This window comes from Tenrec ecaudatus, chromosome 14 (genome assembly GCF_050624435.1).
Source record: "Tenrec ecaudatus isolate mTenEca1 chromosome 14, mTenEca1.hap1, whole genome shotgun sequence".
Classification (NCBI taxonomy): domain Eukaryota; kingdom Metazoa; phylum Chordata; class Mammalia; order Afrosoricida; family Tenrecidae; genus Tenrec; species Tenrec ecaudatus.
This window is the reverse complement of record NC_134543.1, coordinates 1,007,105-1,027,285: the sequence shown is the minus strand read 5'-3', so window position 1 is coordinate 1,027,285 and position 20,181 is coordinate 1,007,105. Positions and strand designations below refer to the sequence as shown.

The following is a 20,181-nucleotide window of genomic DNA, read 5'->3' as shown; positions in this document are numbered from 1 at the left end:
CGCTTCCAAACGTGGGCTTCTTTGTGGGGAGTTCTTGGCTGACATTTGGGGTAGAGAAATATGGTTGCTAGGTATCCTGGGTGGCCCTTCAATCTCTCAGAGGCTCAGGGTATGAAGGTGAGTTCCCAGCACGCAGGGACAGGGAGTTTAGAGACAGTCCCAACCTGGGTCACACTTGGCATCTGGGGGACACCATCCAGACATCCAGACACGGCACCCCATTTACCTTTCCTTGGAGGGATGGGTCTAACTGAGCAGACACAATATCAGACAATTCCTTGTTAGCCCCTCCTCCACCAGTGTTCCTGGGGCTCTGCATGGGCTCCCTCTAATGGAGGGACAGTGTCACTAACGCCCATAAGGTTCTGGAGTGGAAACATGAAGTGGTGTTTTCATGGAAGAACAAGCATGGGTGACTGTGGGTGAGGCACATAGCCAAATCCAAGCCTATCCAACCAACAACCCAACTCTACCCCATCTAACCCACCCAACCCAACCCCACCCAATTAAATTCTACCAAACCCACCCAACCCCACCCAACCCAATCCTACCTAAACCAACCAACCCAATCCCATCTAACCCACCCAAACCCACCCCACCCAACCCAAGCCCACCTAATCCTACCCAACCCACCCAACCCCATCCAACCCAACCAACTCCACCCAACCCCATCCAGCCCAAAAAAGCAATACATGTCTGTTGTTAAGTTGCTAGACACCATCAAGTTGATCCCAACGTATAGGACCCCTAAGTACAACAAAATGAAATGTCCAGCCCTGCACCATCCTCACAATAGTGTTCGCCACTTGTCTTGTCTGCAGTGGACCTAACCTTAACTTTAGCCCTAAGCCCAGCCTTGGCCTTAATTCTAACCTGACTCTTACACTAACCCTAAACCTAGTCTAATCCTACCTGTAGTGCAGGGCTCTTGTTTTTTGTTCCAAGGGCCATTGGATAGTTCTATCATTTGCAGGCCATACTGGTCAAACATTTAATTAACTCACTCCTAATGTGATGGCTGAAATTGCTTCTCTTTGGTGAGGCATCTGCTGTTAACTGGTATTGATGTTTCCCCGGGCCTTTCTGCTCCTGTAGAGTTAGTCTCAGAGACCCACAGGGGCAGTTCTGCCCTGTCCTGTAGGGTCACTATGAGCCGGAATTAACTCTATGGCAGTAAGTTTTGTTTTGTTTCTATATGGCCTGTAGGCCGGAGGCACTGGGCTCATGGTCAGAAGCCACTGGGTGACCACTGTCGAGCATTAAGTGAATGAAAGGCATGCAGGGAACCGGTGTGGAGGTGTAAGAACTGGACCCCAGTGGGGGGGTTGTAGGGCTGGACTGGGGGGCATCCGGGTCAGGAGGGTGGAGCAGAAGGGGACATGGGCTGGCCTGGGAAGACTGGGCAGGGCTCTATCCTGAGGGCAGTGGTGCCAGGCTCATGTGCCCCCAGGAAGGGCATCTCTCATTGAAGTGGTGCCCTGGGGCTAGGCTCTCATGGTCTGGGGAGAAGGGCTAGGGCAGGGAAAGCAAGCTTTGTGGGAGTAGAGGTAGATGGATGGGGTGCAAGGGTGTGGGTGGGAGAAGAGCCTGTCTGGGGAGTGGCCTCCTGTAAGTATGTGGTCAGTAGAGGCAGGTTGGGAGGAGGCCCTGTGGTTGACCTGGAGGGAGGCCTGGGGGCAATGCCCCTTCTTCAAGTATCCCAGTGGCAGCTGCACCCCAGACCTTCACTCTCCTTAAGATGGTGGGAAGCCTGGCCTGTGGGCACTAACCACCCTTTCTTGGACTTGCCTGCAGTGCTGGTGCCTGGGCCAGGCCTGGCCTCCACACTGAGGAAACTGCCCATGTTCCATGATGAGGACTTTGTCCAGGCCCGCCAGTTCCCCAAGGACACGTTGGTGCTGCCGTGAGTGGCAGGGGGCCCTGGGGGACACACTGGTGTTGCCATGAGTGGCAGGGAGAGACGTTCAGTCTGGCACTGTAAGAGAGGAGGGAGCAGTTGCCATCAAAGGGCACCTCAGGGAGTGCCCGCACACTTACACTGGGCATTAGCCCACCAGCCTGGGGTCTCTCACCAGCTGAGAGCCTGAGAGGACTGGGACCCACTGGTCCTGGGTCTACTGAATCCAGACACCACCAGAGCCAGGTCGCCCTAAGGCCCTGCTCCTTTTCCTGGGGAGACTTTCCAGCGGGAGTTCCTGGCTGCCTCTGGTGGGGGAGGGGAGTGTCCAGCTCCCACTCAGAGCTGCTGTGGGGCGGGGGGGGGGGGGGGGGGGGTGACTCTTTCCGGGACCCTAGGGCCTGTCCATGGGGGTATAGGACCTCCTGAGATTGGGGACCCAGCTGGGCCACAAGAGCTGACTCTCCCTGTGCCCCCAGCCCCACCAGTTCCAACCAGAGGATCATCTACACTGTGATGGAGTGGCCAGTCCTTTTCGACTCCAGCAACATGACCATCTCAGAGTGGGTCAATATCGCGCTTACCATCAAGGTGGGTGCTGTGGTGGGGGTGGAGTGAGGATGCTCGGGACTGGGGACTGGTGGGCAGGGTGAGGGGCCTGGCAGGGTGAGGCTGTGCGTGACCTTGACCAGAAAGAGTGTCAGAGTGGGAGGGGCTGGGGCCCGTACAGGTGGGCTAGGGGTGGGGCTGGAAGAAACCGGTTGGGTGGGCGTGGCTGGAAGGATGGGTGTGGTTAGTGTGCTGGGGCCTGTCTGGGCTTGGGGGCGTGGTAGACGGACTGGGGCGGGGCTGAGGACTTACAGGGTGGAGTGGTACCTGAGTTACCCCTGGCTGGGGTGGGCGGTGAGGTGGAACGGAACTAAGGGCAGAAAAAGTGGGGTGTGGCTTGTGGGGGTACAGCCAGGCGACCCTTTACCTGCAACATCCTTGATGGGCAGGTAGAGGGAGTGAGGTGCGGTCGTTGGCCTGGCCCTGGGAGCTCTTGGCCCCCTCCTCTGCTGCAGACTTGGGGTGATGCCCCTCGCCTCCCGCACCACGCAGTCACCAGGTGTTCCTCCTAGTCACCCCTCCCAAGGCCAAAGTTCCACCTGCCTCCCTCAAGACTCCCCTGGCCTCCCAGTGGTCCAGGGGATGGCAGTGGCAGTGTGGGAGTCCCCATAGGGCCAAGCCGCCCTGGACACGTGTGGCGCAGCCATGGGCCAGGCTGGCTGCTTTGCTGAGAGCCGCCCGGCCACCGGATCCGGAGTCCAGCTTCGCACTGACCCTCCACTGCGGCCACTCAGTCGGTCCCGCGCGCGGCCAGCAGAGGGCGCCCCGCCCATTCCTTTGCGCAGCCGGCTAGACTTGGGCGCCCCCAGCCCTCTGCCCAGCCTGCTGGCCCCATCTGGGCCGCTGGTCATCCTGGAGGGTCGCATGGCCACACTCGCCCTAGTTACCCCTTTCCCCCTCCTGGAGAGCAGGCCAGGACACGGAAGACCCTCTGCATCTTTGCCTGTCTGGGTCCTTGCCTGCCCCTCATGTCCAGTGCTTACCTCTATCCCTCCCACTGGGCGGAGGCTGTGGGAGCACGTGGGATAGGGGCCCTTTAGACAGGCCACTGCCTGGCCACTGCCCATGGGACCCTGTGTGCAGTGCTGGTGGGCTGGGTGCTGGTGTGGGGACCCCTCCCGGAGCCTGTGTCCTTCTGCAGGAGCACTATGAGAAGTATGACGGCTTCGTGGTCGTCCACGGCACCGACACCATGGCCTATGCGGCCTCCATGCTGTCCTTCATCCTGGATAACCTGGGGAAGCCAGTCATCCTCACGGGGGCCCAGGTAGCTAGCCAAGTGGCCTCGCAGATGGGCGGGTGGGGCCCCAGGCAGCCTCACCGGGACACCAAAGGGAGTGGTGTCTGTGTGGACACGGGTTGGCTGACTGGGCTGGCCCTCACTTCACTCTCAGATGGAGGGGTCCCTGAGGGGCTGCGGGACCTCTGTGAGCCCTAGTCCCTCCCCTTGACTTCTCTCCAGGTGCCCTCCCCTTGACTTCTCTCCAGGTGCCCATCCATGCCCTTTGGAACGATGGCCGTGAGAACCTGCTGGGGGCGCTGCTGCTAGCCGGCCTGTACCTCATCCCAGAGGTGCCTCTGGGGCCAGCGGGGCTGTGGGGTGGGGCTGGGTGGGTGGGGAGAGAGGCAAAAAGCATGAGACACTCCACTCTTGTCCCTCTACCTGTTCAGCCTTAACCTTGTGACAGGTCTCTGTCCCGACTTTATGTCCACATCTCTGAAAGATGGGAGTCCACTTAGGTGGTCGGAAGAAAGGCCTGGCAATCTACTTCTGAAATCTAGCCGCTGAGCGATCTGTGTGGTCAGCCCAGCCCTACATGTGGGTGCCCGGTGGCGGCCTCTTGCATCATTCATGCACCTGTGCCTCCCCCGTCTGAATGGGGAGACTGTCCAGAGCACAGCCAGAGCCTTTTTCCCACCCTGTCCCTGTCCCTCCTGTGGCTGGTGGGCAGGTCCCTCCTGGGGAGACAGGTCAGCAGCTCCTGGCCATGGGGCTTCACTTGGCTGCAGCATTTCCAGGGCCTGTTTTGCTCCCCTTGAGGCAGGTGGGGGTGGCAGTGAACCAGGTACCTGCTCCCCTTTGTGGGTGGACTCTGCAGGGTCCTAGGTGTGCAGGCCCCAGCTGCAGGGAAGGAGCCCGGGCAGTGTGTGTGTGTGGGGGGGGGTGTCTGAGCCACCCCTCTCCCCGCAGGTCTGTCTCTTCTTCCAGAACCATCTCCTCCGGGGTAACAGGGCCACCAAGGTGGACTCAAGGCGGTTTGAGGCTTTCTGTTCCCCCAACCTGCCCCCTCTGGCTACCTTGGGCGCAGACATCACAGGTAAGCCAGCCAGTGGAGGTGGGGGCACCTCCAAGGGGTGGGAGATGCTGCCAGGTGTGGTGGAGTGGGGCCAGCTCTCTTGGGTTGGGGGAGAGGAATGGTGCTTGGTGTCACCACTTTGGGCCTCTGATTCTGCTTTGTCTACTGGGCTCTGCCTGGGACCCCAGAGTCCCGCCTGGCCCAGAAGCCTGGGCAGCAGGAACAGTGGGAATCTGCTGGCCTGTGGACCCCAAACCTGGCCACCAACCTTCTTCTTGCCTCTGACCTCTAGGGCATCCTCTTTCCTCTGGGCCTGGTGGACAACCTAGCTCCCCAGTGGGCCGAGTGACTTCCCAGAGCACCCCCCCTACCACCCCTGGGAGGCCCACAGCCTCCGCCTGCACTGGTGTAGGGGGCCTGAACCTTGTTTCTGGCCCTTCTGAGGCACAGGGTTGCCCTGGGTGCCGGCCAGTGGACTGGCTGCCCTGCTGTCCTGCGTGGAGGTACCCAGCACTGCCTGTCCCAGGCTAGGGAGGAAGGCACAGGTGGGCAAACATGGAGTCAGGGGTGCATATTGGGTCACCCTTATCTGGGCACAGAGAGCAGCTCCCAGGGACCCAGCACTGGCTGAGCTGGAGTCATGCCTGGATCCCAGGACCCCTGCCAGGCCATACCAGGCCCAGACAGGCCAAGGACCCAGGGCTGGTGGGGCAGCCTGAGGAGCCTAGAGCAGGGGCCAGTGCCCAGGGCAGGCTGTCCCCCTATGCCCTATTACATCCCCAGCCTTGTCTCCCACGCTGAGTCCCATGCCTGGCGGCCAGGGTGCTCGTGTGAGAACCTGCTGCTGCACCCAGCACCCTTACTGGTGAGGGGGCCTCAGAGCCAGGGCTCGGTCTGGGGGGAGGGGTGGCCCAGGGCTGCAGCAGGGACGGGGTTGACCTGTCTGAGCTGGGTTGGGGGAGGGAGGTGCTGCCCTGCGGTGGCCGCCACATTTGTAAGTGAGAAGAGCTCACTGTGCTCAGCTTGGCCAGGTGGGGTGTCGGCATAGGCACTGTGACCCTACCCTGCTTTATGTCCTCTTCGTGCCACCCGAGAGAGCACTGGGCCTTGGGGGAGACCCTGCCCACAGCCCTCTTGCCCTGCTGGGGCTGAGGGTGCTGCCCACTCCCCACCTCAGCTCTTCAAGCCCTCAGTGAGCACAGGCTGCCCTTGGCACTGTCACCCCCCCCCCCCAAACGCAGGCCCCAGGCCACCCGAGTGCCTGGTAGCAATCCCCCTTTCCCCTGGGGACCACGCTGCCCTGGGTGTGGGGACACTGCACGGGTGTGGGGAAGGAGTTGGGGCCCCCTGGCTCAAGCCCAGGAGGCTAACCGGCGAGACAACGTCCTCTTTGCCTTCCCATGGAAGATGGCTCTGTGAGTGTCCCCTCTGGACCATAACTCTGAGACCTCTGGAACCACCTGATCTGCTTCCCCAGCTGGGACTCAAGCTCCTAAATTACAGGGCGCAGTGGTGCTGTCAGGCTCTGCTGATGAGGGCGGGAGTGAGGGGTGGGGTAGAGGCCAGCTCTGCCTTCTCCGCCCCCACATCTCCCAGCCTCTCCTGGCCTGGGAAGCAGACATGTCCCAAGTGGCCTCAAGTGTCACCACATGGACTCTGGCCCCTGTGTCCTCAGTGGGGCTGGGAGAGAAGGTGCCCCACCCAGGTGACTGGGTGGCTGGGTCCACCCCATTCTGTACCCATGGTTGGGGGATAGTCAGTGGCAGTGGTGCACTGTGGGCAGATAACCCTCTAGGGTGCAGCCTGGGGGGATCAGAAGCTCCTGTGTGGGCTGTTTGAGGGGTGCTGACTCCTACCCCCTGTCCCTCTGCTTTCCCAGACCGTGACGTCCCAGGATGGGGAGGCAGTGGGGACAGGGATAGGCCTCTGTGACTTGGGGTGAATTAGATGGGGGCTTTTCTTCCCCACAGTGAAGGGTCACGACTCACATATCCACTCACCCACCCTCCCACTCTCTTAGCATTTATCCTCTCACTCACTCTTCCATTCATCCACTCACACATTCTTACTCACTCATTCAATCATCCACTCACATATCCACCCACTTATCCACTCACCCACTCACTCTCCCCCTCACTCATCCATCCATCCATTCATCTACTCACTCATCCACCCATTGACTCATCCACTCACTCTTTTTAAAAAAAAAAAATTTTATTAGGGGCTCATACAACTCTTATCACAATCCATACATACATCAACTGTGTAAAGCACATTTGTACATTCATTGCCCTCATCATTCTCAAAACATTTGCTCTCCACCCAAGCCCCTGGCATCAGCTCCTTTTTCCCCTCCCTCCCCACCTCCCTCTCCCTCATGAACCCTTGATAATTTATAAATTATTATTTTGTCATATCTTACACTGTCCGACGTCTCCCTTCACCCACTTTTCTGTTGCGTGTCCCCCAGGGAGGAGGTTATGTGTAGATCCTTGTAATTGGTTCCTCCTTTCCACCACCCCTCTCCCTCCCCTCTCCCAGTATCGCCACTCTCACACCACTGGTCCTGATGGGATTGTCCGCCCAGGATTTCCTGTGTTTCCAATTCCTATCTGTATCAGTGTACATCCTCAGGTCTAGCCAGATTTGTAAGGTAGAATTGGGATCATGATGGTGGGAGGAGGAAGCATTTAGGAGCTAGAGGAAAAATTGTATGTTTCATCATTGCTACATCGCACCCTGACTGGCTCATCTCCTCCCTGTAAGGGGATGTCCAGTGGCCTACAAATGGGCTTTGGATCTCCACTCTGCACTTTACCCTTCATTCACAATGATATGATTTTTTGTTCTGATGATGCCTGATACCGGATCCCTTCGACACTTCATGATCACACAGGCTGGTGTGCTTCTTCCATGTGGGCTTTGTTGCTTCTGAGCTAGATGGCCACTTGTTTACCTCCAACCCTTTAAGACCCCAGATGCTATATCTTTTGATAGCCGGCACCATCAGCTTTCTTCACCACATTTGCTTATTCTATTCACTAGCTTTGTCTTCAGTGACTGTGTCGGGAAGGTGAGCATCATAGAATGCCAGTTTAATAGAATAAAATATTCTTGCATTGAGGGAGTACTTGAGTGGAGGCCCAATGTCCATCTGCTACCTTAATCCTAAACCTATAAGTATATGCACATAGATCTATTTCCCCATCCTCATATATAAATATATTTACATATGTGCATGCCTTTATTTAGACCTCTATAAATGTCCTTTGCCTCCTAGCTCTTTCCTCTATTTCCTTTGACTTTCCAATTCCTCTCTGTCACATTATCCTTGATCACGCCCTACCAGGCCTCCTACGCCCTCCTCACCACTGCTTTGGATCACTTGTTCCATTGTCCCTGGGATTTTAGCACCATTACCTTTCCCCCCACCTCCCCTTCTCCCATGTCCCCCCCAGAACTGTAGGTTCTGCTGTTTTCTCCTCCAGATTGTTCATCCAGCCTATCATATTTAGACAGACCTGCAGAGATAATAACATGCACAAAAACAAGACAGAGTAAAACCAAGCAACAATATACAACAACAACAAATCAATGACCAAAACAAAACAAAACAAAATACAACAAGAAAGAAGAGCTTGTAGTTAGTTCAAGGACTTTTTGTTGGTCTTTAGGAGTGTTTTCCAGTCCAGTCTGTTGGGGCACCAAGCTCTGGCCCCAAAGTCCACCTTCAACATTCCCTGGGGATCTCACGGCTCCGTTCCCTTGCTGTTCTGTTGCACCCCCTTAGTGTTTTGCCTCGGTGTGGTGCGATCAGATCGGGCGCAATTCCCACACTGTGTCTCCAGTGTTTCCCCTATAGGGCTATGAGGCAGTGAGGGACATTGTGCCTCATAGTGGGGCCGGCCATGTGGTCCTCCTCTCTGTGGACTGGCTGCTCACCCACTCACTCTTCCATTCATCCACTCACACATTTATCCACCCACCCACTCATCCATACCTCTTACCCACTCACTCTCCCCCTCACTCATCCATCCACCCATTGACTCACCCACTCATCTATCCATCTACTCACTCATTCACCTACTCTCTCACTCACCTACTCACTCACTCTCACCCATTCACCCACTTACCCACTCATTCACTCACTTACTCACATATCCATCCATTCATCCAACCACCCACCTGCCCACTCACTCATCTACTCACCCACCTACTCACTCTCTCACTTACCCCCTTCCTCTCTCCCTGTTTCCTTCCCTCCTTGCCAACCTGCAGCCTCACTCCTTCAGCTTTGGAGCCCCAGCCCCAGCCCTCAGGGTATAAGAGGTGGGGTAGACAGGAACGCGGTGAGCATTTACCCCCACTTGAGGGCACTGTGCTGTTATACAGATTCACACAGCTTCCATTTCCCAAGGAGTCCCTCTCTGGTTCCACCAAGCCCTTGAACCAGTGGTACCTCTGCCAGCAAGCTGTCCCCACTTGACATAGCTGTGATTCAGCCTCCTTGCCTCTCCAAAAGGGGAACCCTCAGCCTCATCACTTGTGTCACCAACCCCTTCCCCCTTCTGCCCCTATTCCCTCCCATGCATGGCTCCAAAGGGAGTCTGCAGTGGGGAGGGAGCTCTGGGTTCTGGGAGCCAGAGGTGGGCGTGGCTCACCAACGCCCCTCCTCCTCCTCTGTCAGTCAACAGGGAGCTGGTGCGGAAGGTGCCAGCATCGGGGCCGCTGGTGGTCAACAGCCACGTGGAACATGATGTGGGGGTGCTACGCCTGTACCCCGGCATCCCTGCTGCCCTGGTAGGCCTCGCCCCCGGCAGCATCTGCCCGGCACAGTCTTTGTCCAGGAGTGGGAATGCAGGCCTGACCTTTCTGTGTGAAAGCTCTGCTGTTTCCCTGCCTGAGGGTGGCAAGGCCCCAACTAGCCTGGGGACCTGAGGCTGACCCAGGTGGCTGACCCCTGGGCTATAGACATGGCTCTGTGCTCACCTCAGTCCCTGCCCCCCACCCTAGGAGCAGCATGTGGGTGCTAGGAGCACATGTGGGCCCTGCCCTTCCTCAAGAAGCTTCCCTTGGGTTCCCCCTGCGTGCAGGCAGAGCTGGGGGCCCTGGGAGGCACCCCAACCCCGACACCCAGTGCAGGCCAGGGCGAGCCCACAGTGGGTTCTTGCAGCTAGTTCCCTCCTTTGCCCTCTGGTTGGGGGCGATGACCTTGGGTGTGGGGGTCCCAGTGGGCTTGGTGTACCTTCCCCAGAACCTCTACCTCTGTGTCATTGGAGGCTGGGGGGGAAGGGGGAGGCTGCAGATCAGGACCCCTCCTGGGGCTTGGAGCTCATACCAGCCATGGCCTCTCACTTGTTGACAAGGGGCCCCTGTGGAGCACGTAGTGGGATGCATTCTATGATGGTCTGCACCCCAGTTCTCCCAGCTGTTGACTGGGAGCTGGCTCCCCTCCCACTGGTGGTGGGAGCTGAGTTGCACGGGAGCTAGACCCCCATTGCTAGACTCGCCTTCCCCTGGAACCCTGGCCTACTCACAGGGCTGCCCCACTGCCCCCTTCCATCCTGCCCCACTTCCTTCTGACCTCTGTCCTGACCCCTAAATTCCCCCTTCCTTTCTGGCCTCCTTCAGACCCCCATCCCAAACTCCCTGTATCTCTGCCCTTCCCCCTGGTCCCCTCCCTCCTGCTCTCCCCTTGACCCTCCCTCCGCCCCCACAGGTCCGGGTCTTCCTGCAGCCCCCACTGAAGGGCGTGGTCCTGGAGACATTCGGCTCAGGGAATGGGCCCACCAAGCCGGAGCTGCTGCAGGAGCTGCGTGCGGCCACCAGCCGTGGCCTGCTCATTCTCAACTGCACGAATTGCCTCCAGGGCGGCGTCACCTCGGACTACGCCACCGGCGTGGTGGGCGGGGCCTCAGTGTGGGAGAGGGGCCGCAGGCGTGGGGTCTGGACAGGCATGGTGGGCGGGGCACCAAGGCCTGTGGTGCAGGTGTCCCAGGTGGGGATTGAGGAGTGTAGATGGGATCCTGATGGAGCCTGAGACCTTGGGGGACTTGGAGGGAGGTATTCCTGTGCAGGAACAAGACCTGGGGGGCATGGAGGGGATCCCGGTTGGGTGCTGAGGCCTAGGTGCTGGGGTGGGGGAGCGGGATTGACACCTGTGCCCCCTGCCCGTCTCAGGCCATGGAGGGTTCTGGCCTGCTTTCCGGCTTCGACTTGACCTCAGAGGCGGCTCTGGCCAAGCTGGCTTATGTCCTGGGCATCTCAGGCCTGAGTCTGGAGGACAGGAAGCAGGTGGGTCAGGCAAGGCCAAGGGCCAGCTGGTGGAGGGGGTTGGTGCTCAGGGAGGGAGCTGACACAGATGGAGGACCCCCAAAATGCTCCCTTACAGGCAGTCTACCTCCCTTGGGTGGCCCACTCCTGAGAAGGGGTAGCTCTGGGGGTGGGCTGCCCTCCAGTGTGTGTGTGTCCGGGGCACCCCAGCCCCAGGCCTGGCCTGGTGGGCCATGTGGTTGACCAATGCCCTTGTGTGCTTCCACCTAGCTGCTGGCCCAAGACCTTCGTGGGGAGATGACGCTGCCAGTTTCTGAACGCCAGCCCTCTCAGCAGGGCAGCTCCCTGGGGTACCAGGTGGCCCAGTTTCTCAAGCTCACTGAGAGCCAGGTACTGCCCGATGGGGGCCATGTGCCCCAGCCTGGCCCAGCTGAGGATTCTAGGCCCACAGCTGTTTCCTCCAGCCTAGGGTCCCCCTCCTACCACCAGCACCAGAGAAAAAGCATCCTGACCCAGAAAGGCCAGAGTTGAGCCCTGCTGCCTGGTCTGCAGTCAGGGTTCAGGTGCCCTGTGCCCACAGTAGGCTCCTCTGCCTCAGGGGCCTGGCCTGACAGTACTGTCTGGGTGATTCTGTGGCTCAGTTTCCCCTCAGTGTGGGGATGGGGATGTGGCTTTCCGAGCAGGCCAGGGTCGGATGAAAGGGTTGGGCCGGGTGGCCTGGACATGGGTGAAAACTGAGTGTGGATGGCCTCTGCCCTGAGCAGAGTATCTGGGCTGGCTTCTCAGCAGGCCTGGGGCTCTGGGCATCTCGGAGAGCTTGGGAAGCTTGACCTTCTTTTTGGGTGCTCTTTGTCCTCCCTGCTTCCTGGACAGCGGTGGGGGCTCAGGGCTCCACTCAGGCTCTGGTCACATAGGGAAGCTTTATTCCTAGGGGGACCATTTGGTGGGGAGTGAGCTTTGATGCAGGACTTGGGGCTGTCACAGTCCCAGCAATTCCTGTCCCCATGGGTGTGTGTGAGTGAGCCACGTGACCCAGGGCCCCACAGCTCACGTGGTTCTCTGGGTGGTTAGCGGTCACCTACCCCCTGTTCTGCCCCCATCCCTGGGTCACAGTGGGGCCCACTGTCCCCCTCCAGGAGTGGGATGCTGTTCAGGGAACCCTGCTGCCTAGTCTGGCCTGTGCCGCTGCCTACGCCGGGGACATACAGACACTGCAGGCACTGTTGGAGAAGGACAGCCATGCAGCCAAGCAGCACTTCACCGGTCAGACCCCGCTGCACGCAGCTGCCCGAAGGGGTCATGCCACCGCTGTGAGCTTGCTGCTGCAGAGAGGTGCTGACCTGAATGGCCAGGACTCAGATGGCTTCAGCCCCTTGCTGCTGGCTGTGAGGGGCAGGTACGGAGTGGCCGGGCAGTGCATGGGTGCAGGCAGGGGCCTGGAGCTGCCCTGGGCACAGTCTCCCAGCACAGAGCTAAGGGGACCAAGCGCCCCTGCTCTCTGCAGCACCCTGGGGACCAGGGATGGCAGTGACCATGCATAAGGACATGGCTCAGAGCAGGTGGACCACGGACGGCAGTGACCTTGCATGGTGGCCAAGTTCAGCAGTGACTCTGTTGGGGGATGGGGGACAGGCCTCAGAGCAGGGGCCGTGGGAGGCTGCTTGGAGAGGGTGATCTCCCTGAGAGGCAGCAAGACACAAGCCTGGGGCTTCTAGACAAGACCCGACCTTTCCAGCTAAAGTGTCGGGGGCCTGGGGCTGCCCTGTCTTTGTAGTACCTGTGCTGGGTGGGGCAGTGGGGCCAGGGAGGGACACAGGGCCGGCTCCTGGGCAGGGAAGGCCCCACGCAGACTGGCCTAACCCCCCAAGCCTGTGTGTGGATATGTGTGTGAGCACACATGCACATGTGATGGGGGAGACAGAATTGGGGGGGGCACTAGGGCAGACAATGGGGGGTAGGTAGTGTGGGGGGCACTAGGTCTTACATTGTGGGGCAGTTGGTTTGAGGCCTAAGTTCTGGCTTCCAGGAGGGGCTGACCAGAGGTGGGGGGTGGGAGTCATGTCCCTGAGGTCTCTGTCAGCGCTCCCACACCTGAAAGTCATGGGCTGTTTGCGGCCTTTTTCTGTCTCTTGGGCAGTTATCGATGCAGAACACGGCTGCCCTCCTCCCCCCTGCTGCGATCCTGTGTACCTCCCCCAAACCTGCTGTGAAACTAGGTTCTCTCACTGTGAACCTGGGTTCCCCACCTTATTGTGTACCTAGCCACCCCCACCACTGTGAACCTAGGTTTCTCCCACCCTGCTATGAGCCTGGTTCCCTCTACACTGTGATCTGCCTTCTGCATTATGGGCTCTTGGCAGGTGGGGTCCCCTTTGTGAGTTGGGCTCAATCCTGGTAGAGACCCCCACCCCCACAACCCTGCCAGCCCCATACAAACCTCAGGTTGGGTCGGGGTGGTAAGGGTGCTGACCTGGGACCTCGGGTGTGGTGGGGAGCGTGGGATGAGCTCATCACTGGCCTTTGTCCCCACCCTGACTGTCACAACATCCCCAGACCGGTCTGGGCGCCCCAACTCGATCCCCAGCCAGGGGCCTGCCTGCCTGGCAGGAGCCGCCCACCACAGCGGGTGCCCCATGGGGGGGGCCACACCTCCAAGGCTGGAGCACCTTGATACACACAGCAGAAGGAGCCCAGGAGTGGCCACAGGGTGGGGGTGGTGTGGGAACACATTGTCCCATGTTGCCCGTCTGTCCCCCACTCCTGGACCTCTGTCCACCTGTCTCCATCCCCATCCCCACTGATGAGGCCTCTGCCTCCCTGTCCCTTCACTGTGGGACCCCTGCCCACTTGTCTCTCTGTACCCAGAAAGTCTGTCCCAGCTCCTAGCAGAGCCTTGCATCTTGCTGCCCCCAGCCCTGGTCTCTTCACCACCTGGCCCCCTCTTGTGCATGGTGTCCCCTCCCTTCTTGGACTCAGGGCAGAACAGGCCTCCCCTGCCATCCTAGCTGTGGTGCCCCAGGCCTGGGCTTGGTTGAGGGAGGCCATTCCACACGGCATGGTGCCATCTCAGGAGGTCAGGAGACCATGTGGGGTCTGAGGTGCTCACCAAATGCTGCTCAGCAGGGCTGAGGTCAGTGGACACCCCTCCCCCCGCCTGGTGGTAGAGGTGGTGCTGGAGAATCGTGGAGGGGTCCTGTGTGTGAGCAGGGCCTGGGCAGGGGCTCAGCATGGCTGCTTCATGCAGGCACGGCAGTGTGATCAAGCTGCTGCGGGACGCTGGTGCTTGTCTGTCCCCCCGGGAGCTGGAGGACGCAGGGACAGAGCTATGCAGGTAAGGGCTGCCAGTGAGCTGGGCTGGTGGAAAGAAGGGGCTGGCTGGGTCAGCAGGTGAGAATTTATTAGAGTGAAGCACCCCCTCAGTCTGCACAGATGGGGAAACTGAGTCTGCCTGGGTGCAGCTAGACCACTCTCCCTGGAAGATGGGGCCACTGAGAGCCAAAACTCACCTGGAGTTAGTTACCCAGCACTACTTTGGGGGGAGGGCTTTCCATCCTCCACTCTGCCACTCACCCCCATGGCAAAGTCAGAAGAAGCTCACCTGGGGGAGGGGGAGGGGAACCACGCTTCTCCCCCACTGTTTCTAGTTTTGGATGGGGGCAGGTCCTGGTCCCCTCCCAGCCACACTGTGTACAACCAGGACAGGCCCCGGCAGGGTGGGGGGACACATGTGCAGGCGTGTGAGCAGGTGTGTGAGCGCCCCCACCTGAGTCTTCCCATAGGGCTGGACAGTGCTGGGGCAGCTGCTTGGGTCCGGCTGGGTTGAAGGGGTGGGTGGTAGCCAGCTCTGCAGACCCTGACAGCGCCCCTTCCCCCAGGTTGGCCTCCCGGGCGGACCTCGAGGGCCTGCAGGCATGGTGTCAAGCGGGCGTGAACCTGAAGCTGCCCGGCTACGATGGCAGCACCGCCCTGAGTATTGTGAGTGCTCCCAGGGCGGTGCTCCCCATGCAAGGCTATATCTTCCAGGACGGCCATCGTCCTCACGCCCTGGGCAGAGTGGGGCTGTCTGGCCTTCTTTGTGTGGGGTGGGTCTCTGAGGTGCCCTCTCTCCCACAGGCGGAAGCTGCCGGACATGTGAAGGTGGTGTCCTTTCTGCGGTGCCTCCAGGAGGAGGGCTCTGGCCAGTAGGGCTTGGGGCTCCTGGGTAGGCTGGGTGGACAACCTTTTGCTTGCTCGTGGTCCACTGGCTGAAGTCTGGTCACACCACAACCCTTCCTGCAGCAAAGGCCAACCCATGTGGCCTCTCTCCACTTGAGCCCCTGGGTTGCCCCTGTCTGGCCCCCTGCTGCCCTCTGAACCTGCCCCTAGTGGGTCTCCCTGCCCTGCCCTGCCCTGCTGGTTCCTCTCTAACTGCCAACCTGAGGACTGGGTCCATCTATCCATCTACCCAGGACTGGGGACCGAGGCTCCCTCCCCCACAGGGCCTCTCCCAAGGTGGGTCAGGCCAGGGTGCCCCACCTGCCCTGTGGGCTTCTTAGCCCAGTTCCCAGGCTGTGTCGCTGGCCAGCCGCCAGGCCCTCCCCCAGGTGTGGGTGCGCCGGCCTTGCACAATCAGGTCATGCCACTGAGGGGGAGAGTCGGGCCCGGGGCGCCGGCACCCACACCCTGCTGGAGCCGGGAGCCACTGCCAGAGCAGGGACCCTTGGAGGAGAAGGCAGTATGGGGGTGAGGATGGGGTAGGCATTGCCAGGCTGAAGAGCCCTACCCTCCAGTGTCCCTGCCCAGGACTTCCTCCCAGCACCCTACTGCCCCTGTGCAGGCTTGTGGTCCCCACATGGCAGGCTCCTCCCAGGGCGGGTACCAGCCTGCCCTTGTGGTGACGCCCACTCTCCTGGGCACCAAGGCAAGAGGACATACTGAACTGGCTTCCCCTCAAGTGGGTCACTTGTGAGGGTGGAGGCACGGTGGGGCTAGGCTGTCCCTACAAGGGCTGAGGGCTGGACCCCCAATCGCTGCCTTGTGGGATGACTTGGAGCCCGCAGCACTGATCGATCTTACACCCGGAACACCAGGGCAAGTCACAAGCACAAGTCTGGCCCCTACCTGGTAGGGAGCCAGCTGCTCCAGAAAGTGGTGGTGACAGTCCCCACTTCCTGCGCCAGGCTGAGAGCACAGCACTCTCCCTGGGTTTCTGCATCCTCCGACAGAGCTGGGGAGGGACCCAGGCCACAAGGTGCCTAGCTCTGCCAAGACTGTCCTCACTCCCTGAGGGGGCATATGGGCAGCACCTCTCCTTATACCACCAGCGATCAAGAGGGTTATCGACAGCAAGGGCCCGATGGATGTGGGGCCTGAGGTTCCTGGGGGCCCCAGGCTGAACTCCACTCCCCCCCTTGTCTCTGGGGGCTCCTCTCCCTGCAGCCCATCTTCCCAGAAGCCACTCTGCTCCAACAGTTTTCTAACACAAAGTCAGACTCCAGACAGTCTTCACCTCCCCCCACCCCCTCACCCCACCAACTCCCAACTCAGGAACCCCACTTTACTTTCAAGCTCTGAAGTTTCCCTTCTGGTCACACCACTGCCCTTCCTGCAGCAAAGACCAACCCATGTGGCCTCTCTCCTACCTACAACCCCTCTGATGCTGGAGGAAGTGATAAGCCAAGGGGGTGCTATGTGAGGGGGCTGGCTGTGTCTAGTCTTAGACTTGGGGGGAGGAGGTACCTAGTGAGTGGCCCTGCTTCTCCATCACAATGGTGGGTATCAGGGGAAATTCTAAAATATACCCAATCCCTCTTCCTGGCTATCCCCCTCACAGAGCCGTGCCTGTGTGCACTACCTCCCTGCCCTGTCTTTCCTCTGAGCCTCAATGTCCTCATGTCAAATGGAATAAAACCTTTTGCTGGCATGTCTGACTGGTTGTGATCATGAAATAACTGGGACCCTGTGGTGCAGGGACTGGCCTGGGCCTCACTGGGGAGGGGGTCCTTGAAGGTGCAAGCCCTCCCCCTCCCACACTATTCAGGACTTAAGAACCTGCGGGACAACCCCCCTCCTCCCCACAATTCGTTGTGCGACGCAAACGCCTAGGGCCAGAGGCTGCTGTCCTGTCGGGTCAGGCCCCGACACCTCCTGGTGACTCAGCGAGCAGCCGGAGCCTCTGTTGGGGCTGGGGCGCTGGGCCTGCGCACGTGGGCTTGTCGGGGGTGTGAGTGCGCCTGTACGTGCTGGGGGGGCAGGGCGCAACGCGCTGTGCTGGGAGAGGGGGGGCAGGCCTGGCTGGCGTGGAGAGGCCGGGTGGGGGCTCCCGTGGGCGTGGGGTGGGGCTGGGAGGGGGCTGAGAACAGAAACCTGCTGGGCGGGTCCCCTCCCCCTCCCCTCCCCCCCCCTCCTGGTTTCACTTTCTCTTTGCCTCCTGTCGGTCCCTCCAAGCGCCCTTTGAAGAGAGGGACGGCCTTGGCGGGTCGCCCTTCGCTCCCACCCCCAACCCCAGCCCAGGCCAGCTCTGGGCGCCCCGGCCTCGCCCGCCGGCCACCTGGGCCCAGGGGACACCCCCCATGCGGCCCGAGCCTGGGCCAGGCGTCGGCGGCGGGTCGGGCGAGCCGTGAGTCAGGCCGCCCCCGCGCGGCGCCCAGCTGGTCCCAGGCCACCGCCAGGCCCGGAGCTGTCGGCCGGGACCAACCGGTCGGGCCGGCGCGGCGGGCGCATTCCGGCGGCGGGGAGGGGCGCGCGGCATAAAAGCCCGCACCCGACACCGCTCCCTGCGCCCGTCCGGCCCGGCCGCGGGGCTCCGTTCGCAGCGCGCGGAGGGACGCCCGGACTCGCGCGCTGGGTCCAGTGGTTCTTAACAGTTCAACAGTTCTGTAGCGCAATTGTGAAATGTTTAGGACCACTAGACCCGGCGGGCCTGGCGACACCGGCGGAGCGGACGGCGACCGGGAACAGGCGCGCCCGGACGGACGGCCGGCCGGGAGGAGCTCTAGTCTGGCTGCTCTCCGCCCCAAGCACCGGGAGACACCGCGGCGGGCGGCCGCGGTCAGGACGCGCCGTGATCCTAGCACCTCTGGGGCCGCCGCCGCCCCTGCACGCGACCCAGGACACCACGCTGCCAGACCCAGACTCGAGGCAGACCTGGCAGCGGGCCTGGAGAGCCAAGTGGCTCAGAGGGCCTGGGTCTGGAAGTGATCCCAGACTGCTGGTGGGAGGGGGGTGTTTGGGGAGAGGGGTGCGAGCTGTTGGTTGTGGGAAGCTGCTGCCTTCCTGGGCCCCCATCCACCTGTGGGGAGCACCTGAGGAACATCTATGGGAAGGTCCTCTGCCTCCAGGTGGCCTGGGATGAGGCTGACCTCTGGAATCTGTCTGCTGGCCTGCCCTTCCAGCCTTCAGGTCCATAACCTTGGCCCTGGGGTGGTCAGACAGGCCCTAGGGCCCTGCACTGTGGTGGCCTGGGCCACCAGTCACCTGGCTCTGAGCTCCTCCAGGCAAGTGAGTTGTGGGGTTACACCTTCTGTCACAAGGCTAATGTGGGACCCAGGAGGCCACCTGGGGGGTGGGGTTGGACCTGTGGGCATTGTCCCCGTGGTGGGGGTCTTAGCTGACCCTGCTCCCCATGGCCAGTGCATTGTGCCACCTGGGGACATTTTCTCACCTGGGGGGAGGGCAGTATCAACCTGCTGGGCTGGGGGGAGGGCAGCACTGTGCACTCCCTCTGGCTGTGAACAGAGACACTGTAGGCAGAGAACGAATAAACTTGCTGGGAAGCCTGGCTGTGTCTTTGCTCCTTTGTCCTCAGCCCCTTGGGGACCTGCTGCCCTTTCCTCCCTAGCCCGGAGGAGCTGGGCCTGCGGGAGGGACGGGGTCCCTACCCACCTCTCCCAGCTCTGGCTTCTGATCTCAGTCACTGCCACCAACTCACTCTGTGGCTGGCCAGGGGTCCCGCCCCCATCTCCCAGGGTGGGCACTGGGAAGACACTGATTCTGGTCAGGGCTGGTGCCCCGGAGAGGGGTTGGCCCCACCCGCACCTGGCTGTAGCCAAAGGCTGGCCTCAGGACCTGACCGCCCACTGCCATGAGCTGATTCTGACTCATAGAAACCCTGTAGAGGGCTGTCAATCTTTCTGGGAGCAGACAGTCTCATCTTGTTTCTACAGAGCAGCTGGTGGGTTTGGGCTGCTGTCCCTGTGGTTAGCGGCCCAACATTTACCCTGAAGGCTCCACTAGGACTCACAGCAGGGACACAGTTGAAGGCCCAGGGGGTTGGAGGGACAAAGTCCTGGGTTCAAATCCCACAGATGAGCTTGGGCATGCTCCTCTCTAAGCCTGTTGTCTTCCTCTCCTGAGAGGAATGGTGAGGCTGTTTCGGTGCTTCTTGGGGTTCAGATGATGCAGGGAACCCCTGAGAGCTCAGCCCTGTTATAACAGGTCTAGGGAACCCCAAACAGCTGGCTGTGTAGGTGACAAAGCCTAGCCTTCCAGATAGCATACTATCCTCCGTGGTTCCCTCTGCCTCCCATGTCAGCTGGCTGTGGGGTGTGTGCAGGTGTGTGATGGCTGTGGGGTGTGTGCAGGGGGTGGAGGTGAGATTGTGACACAGAGGGTGCTGGCCCTTGGCTTTCCTTTCTCTTCTAGTGCAGCTGGGTGGGTAGGTGGGGGCGGCTCTCAGGGCATGGCAGAGCGTCCGGGCGAGTCTGGGTCTGGGTCTTTAGTGCTGAGAACTTGTGTTCTGGGGACCCCCTGAACCAGCTGCCAGAAAGCCAAACACTCATCCTTGCATTTTAGATGTGAATTTTTCCATTAATTTTTTTGTCTTTTTAAAATGAGCTCATGAATCACAAAGGAATTTAGTTCAGTGTCAAGTTTGCCTTTCATCCCTTTTTAACCACTCAGACCAGCAGTGAGGTGTGATAGGTAAGGACTCTGGAGGGGGGACACTTCTCTCTCTCTCTCTCTCTCTCTCTCTCTCTCTCAGCATGTTTTTCATTGTTCTCATTGTCTTCTCCCTTAACACATCTCACACATGCAAAAAGAAAAGCATGCTGTAATTGCAGGTTTGAATAAAACACAAAAATCCTTTTTTTTTTTTACTGTGAGGCGTTCGTTCACAGAGCACGT

The 20,181-nt window shown here is 60.1% G+C and overlaps 1 protein-coding gene across 1 annotated transcript in view; it reads left to right on the top strand.

Annotated features, from left to right (window-relative positions):
* ASPG (asparaginase) overlaps positions 1-18,255 on the top strand; it is a 30,670-nt gene extending 12,415 nt beyond the window's left edge. The window contains exons 2-17 of the mRNA XM_075531610.1: positions 1,795-1,903; positions 2,377-2,488; positions 3,648-3,773; positions 3,995-4,078; positions 4,698-4,824; positions 9,491-9,603; positions 10,523-10,705; positions 10,984-11,097; positions 11,347-11,466; positions 12,213-12,472; positions 14,321-14,407; positions 14,952-15,051; positions 15,190-15,257; positions 15,660-15,798; positions 17,564-17,862; positions 17,967-18,255. Coding sequence (XP_075387725.1) covers positions 1,795-1,903; positions 2,377-2,488; positions 3,648-3,773; positions 3,995-4,078; positions 4,698-4,824; positions 9,491-9,603; positions 10,523-10,705; positions 10,984-11,097; positions 11,347-11,466; positions 12,213-12,472; positions 14,321-14,407; positions 14,952-15,051; positions 15,190-15,257; positions 15,660-15,798; positions 17,564-17,862; positions 17,967-18,255 — 2,330 coding nt within the window. The remainder of the gene's footprint in view (positions 1-1,794; positions 1,904-2,376; positions 2,489-3,647; positions 3,774-3,994; positions 4,079-4,697; positions 4,825-9,490; positions 9,604-10,522; positions 10,706-10,983; positions 11,098-11,346; positions 11,467-12,212; positions 12,473-14,320; positions 14,408-14,951; positions 15,052-15,189; positions 15,258-15,659; positions 15,799-17,563; positions 17,863-17,966) is intronic.
* The last annotated feature ends 1,926 nt before the right edge of the window (positions 18,256-20,181 follow it).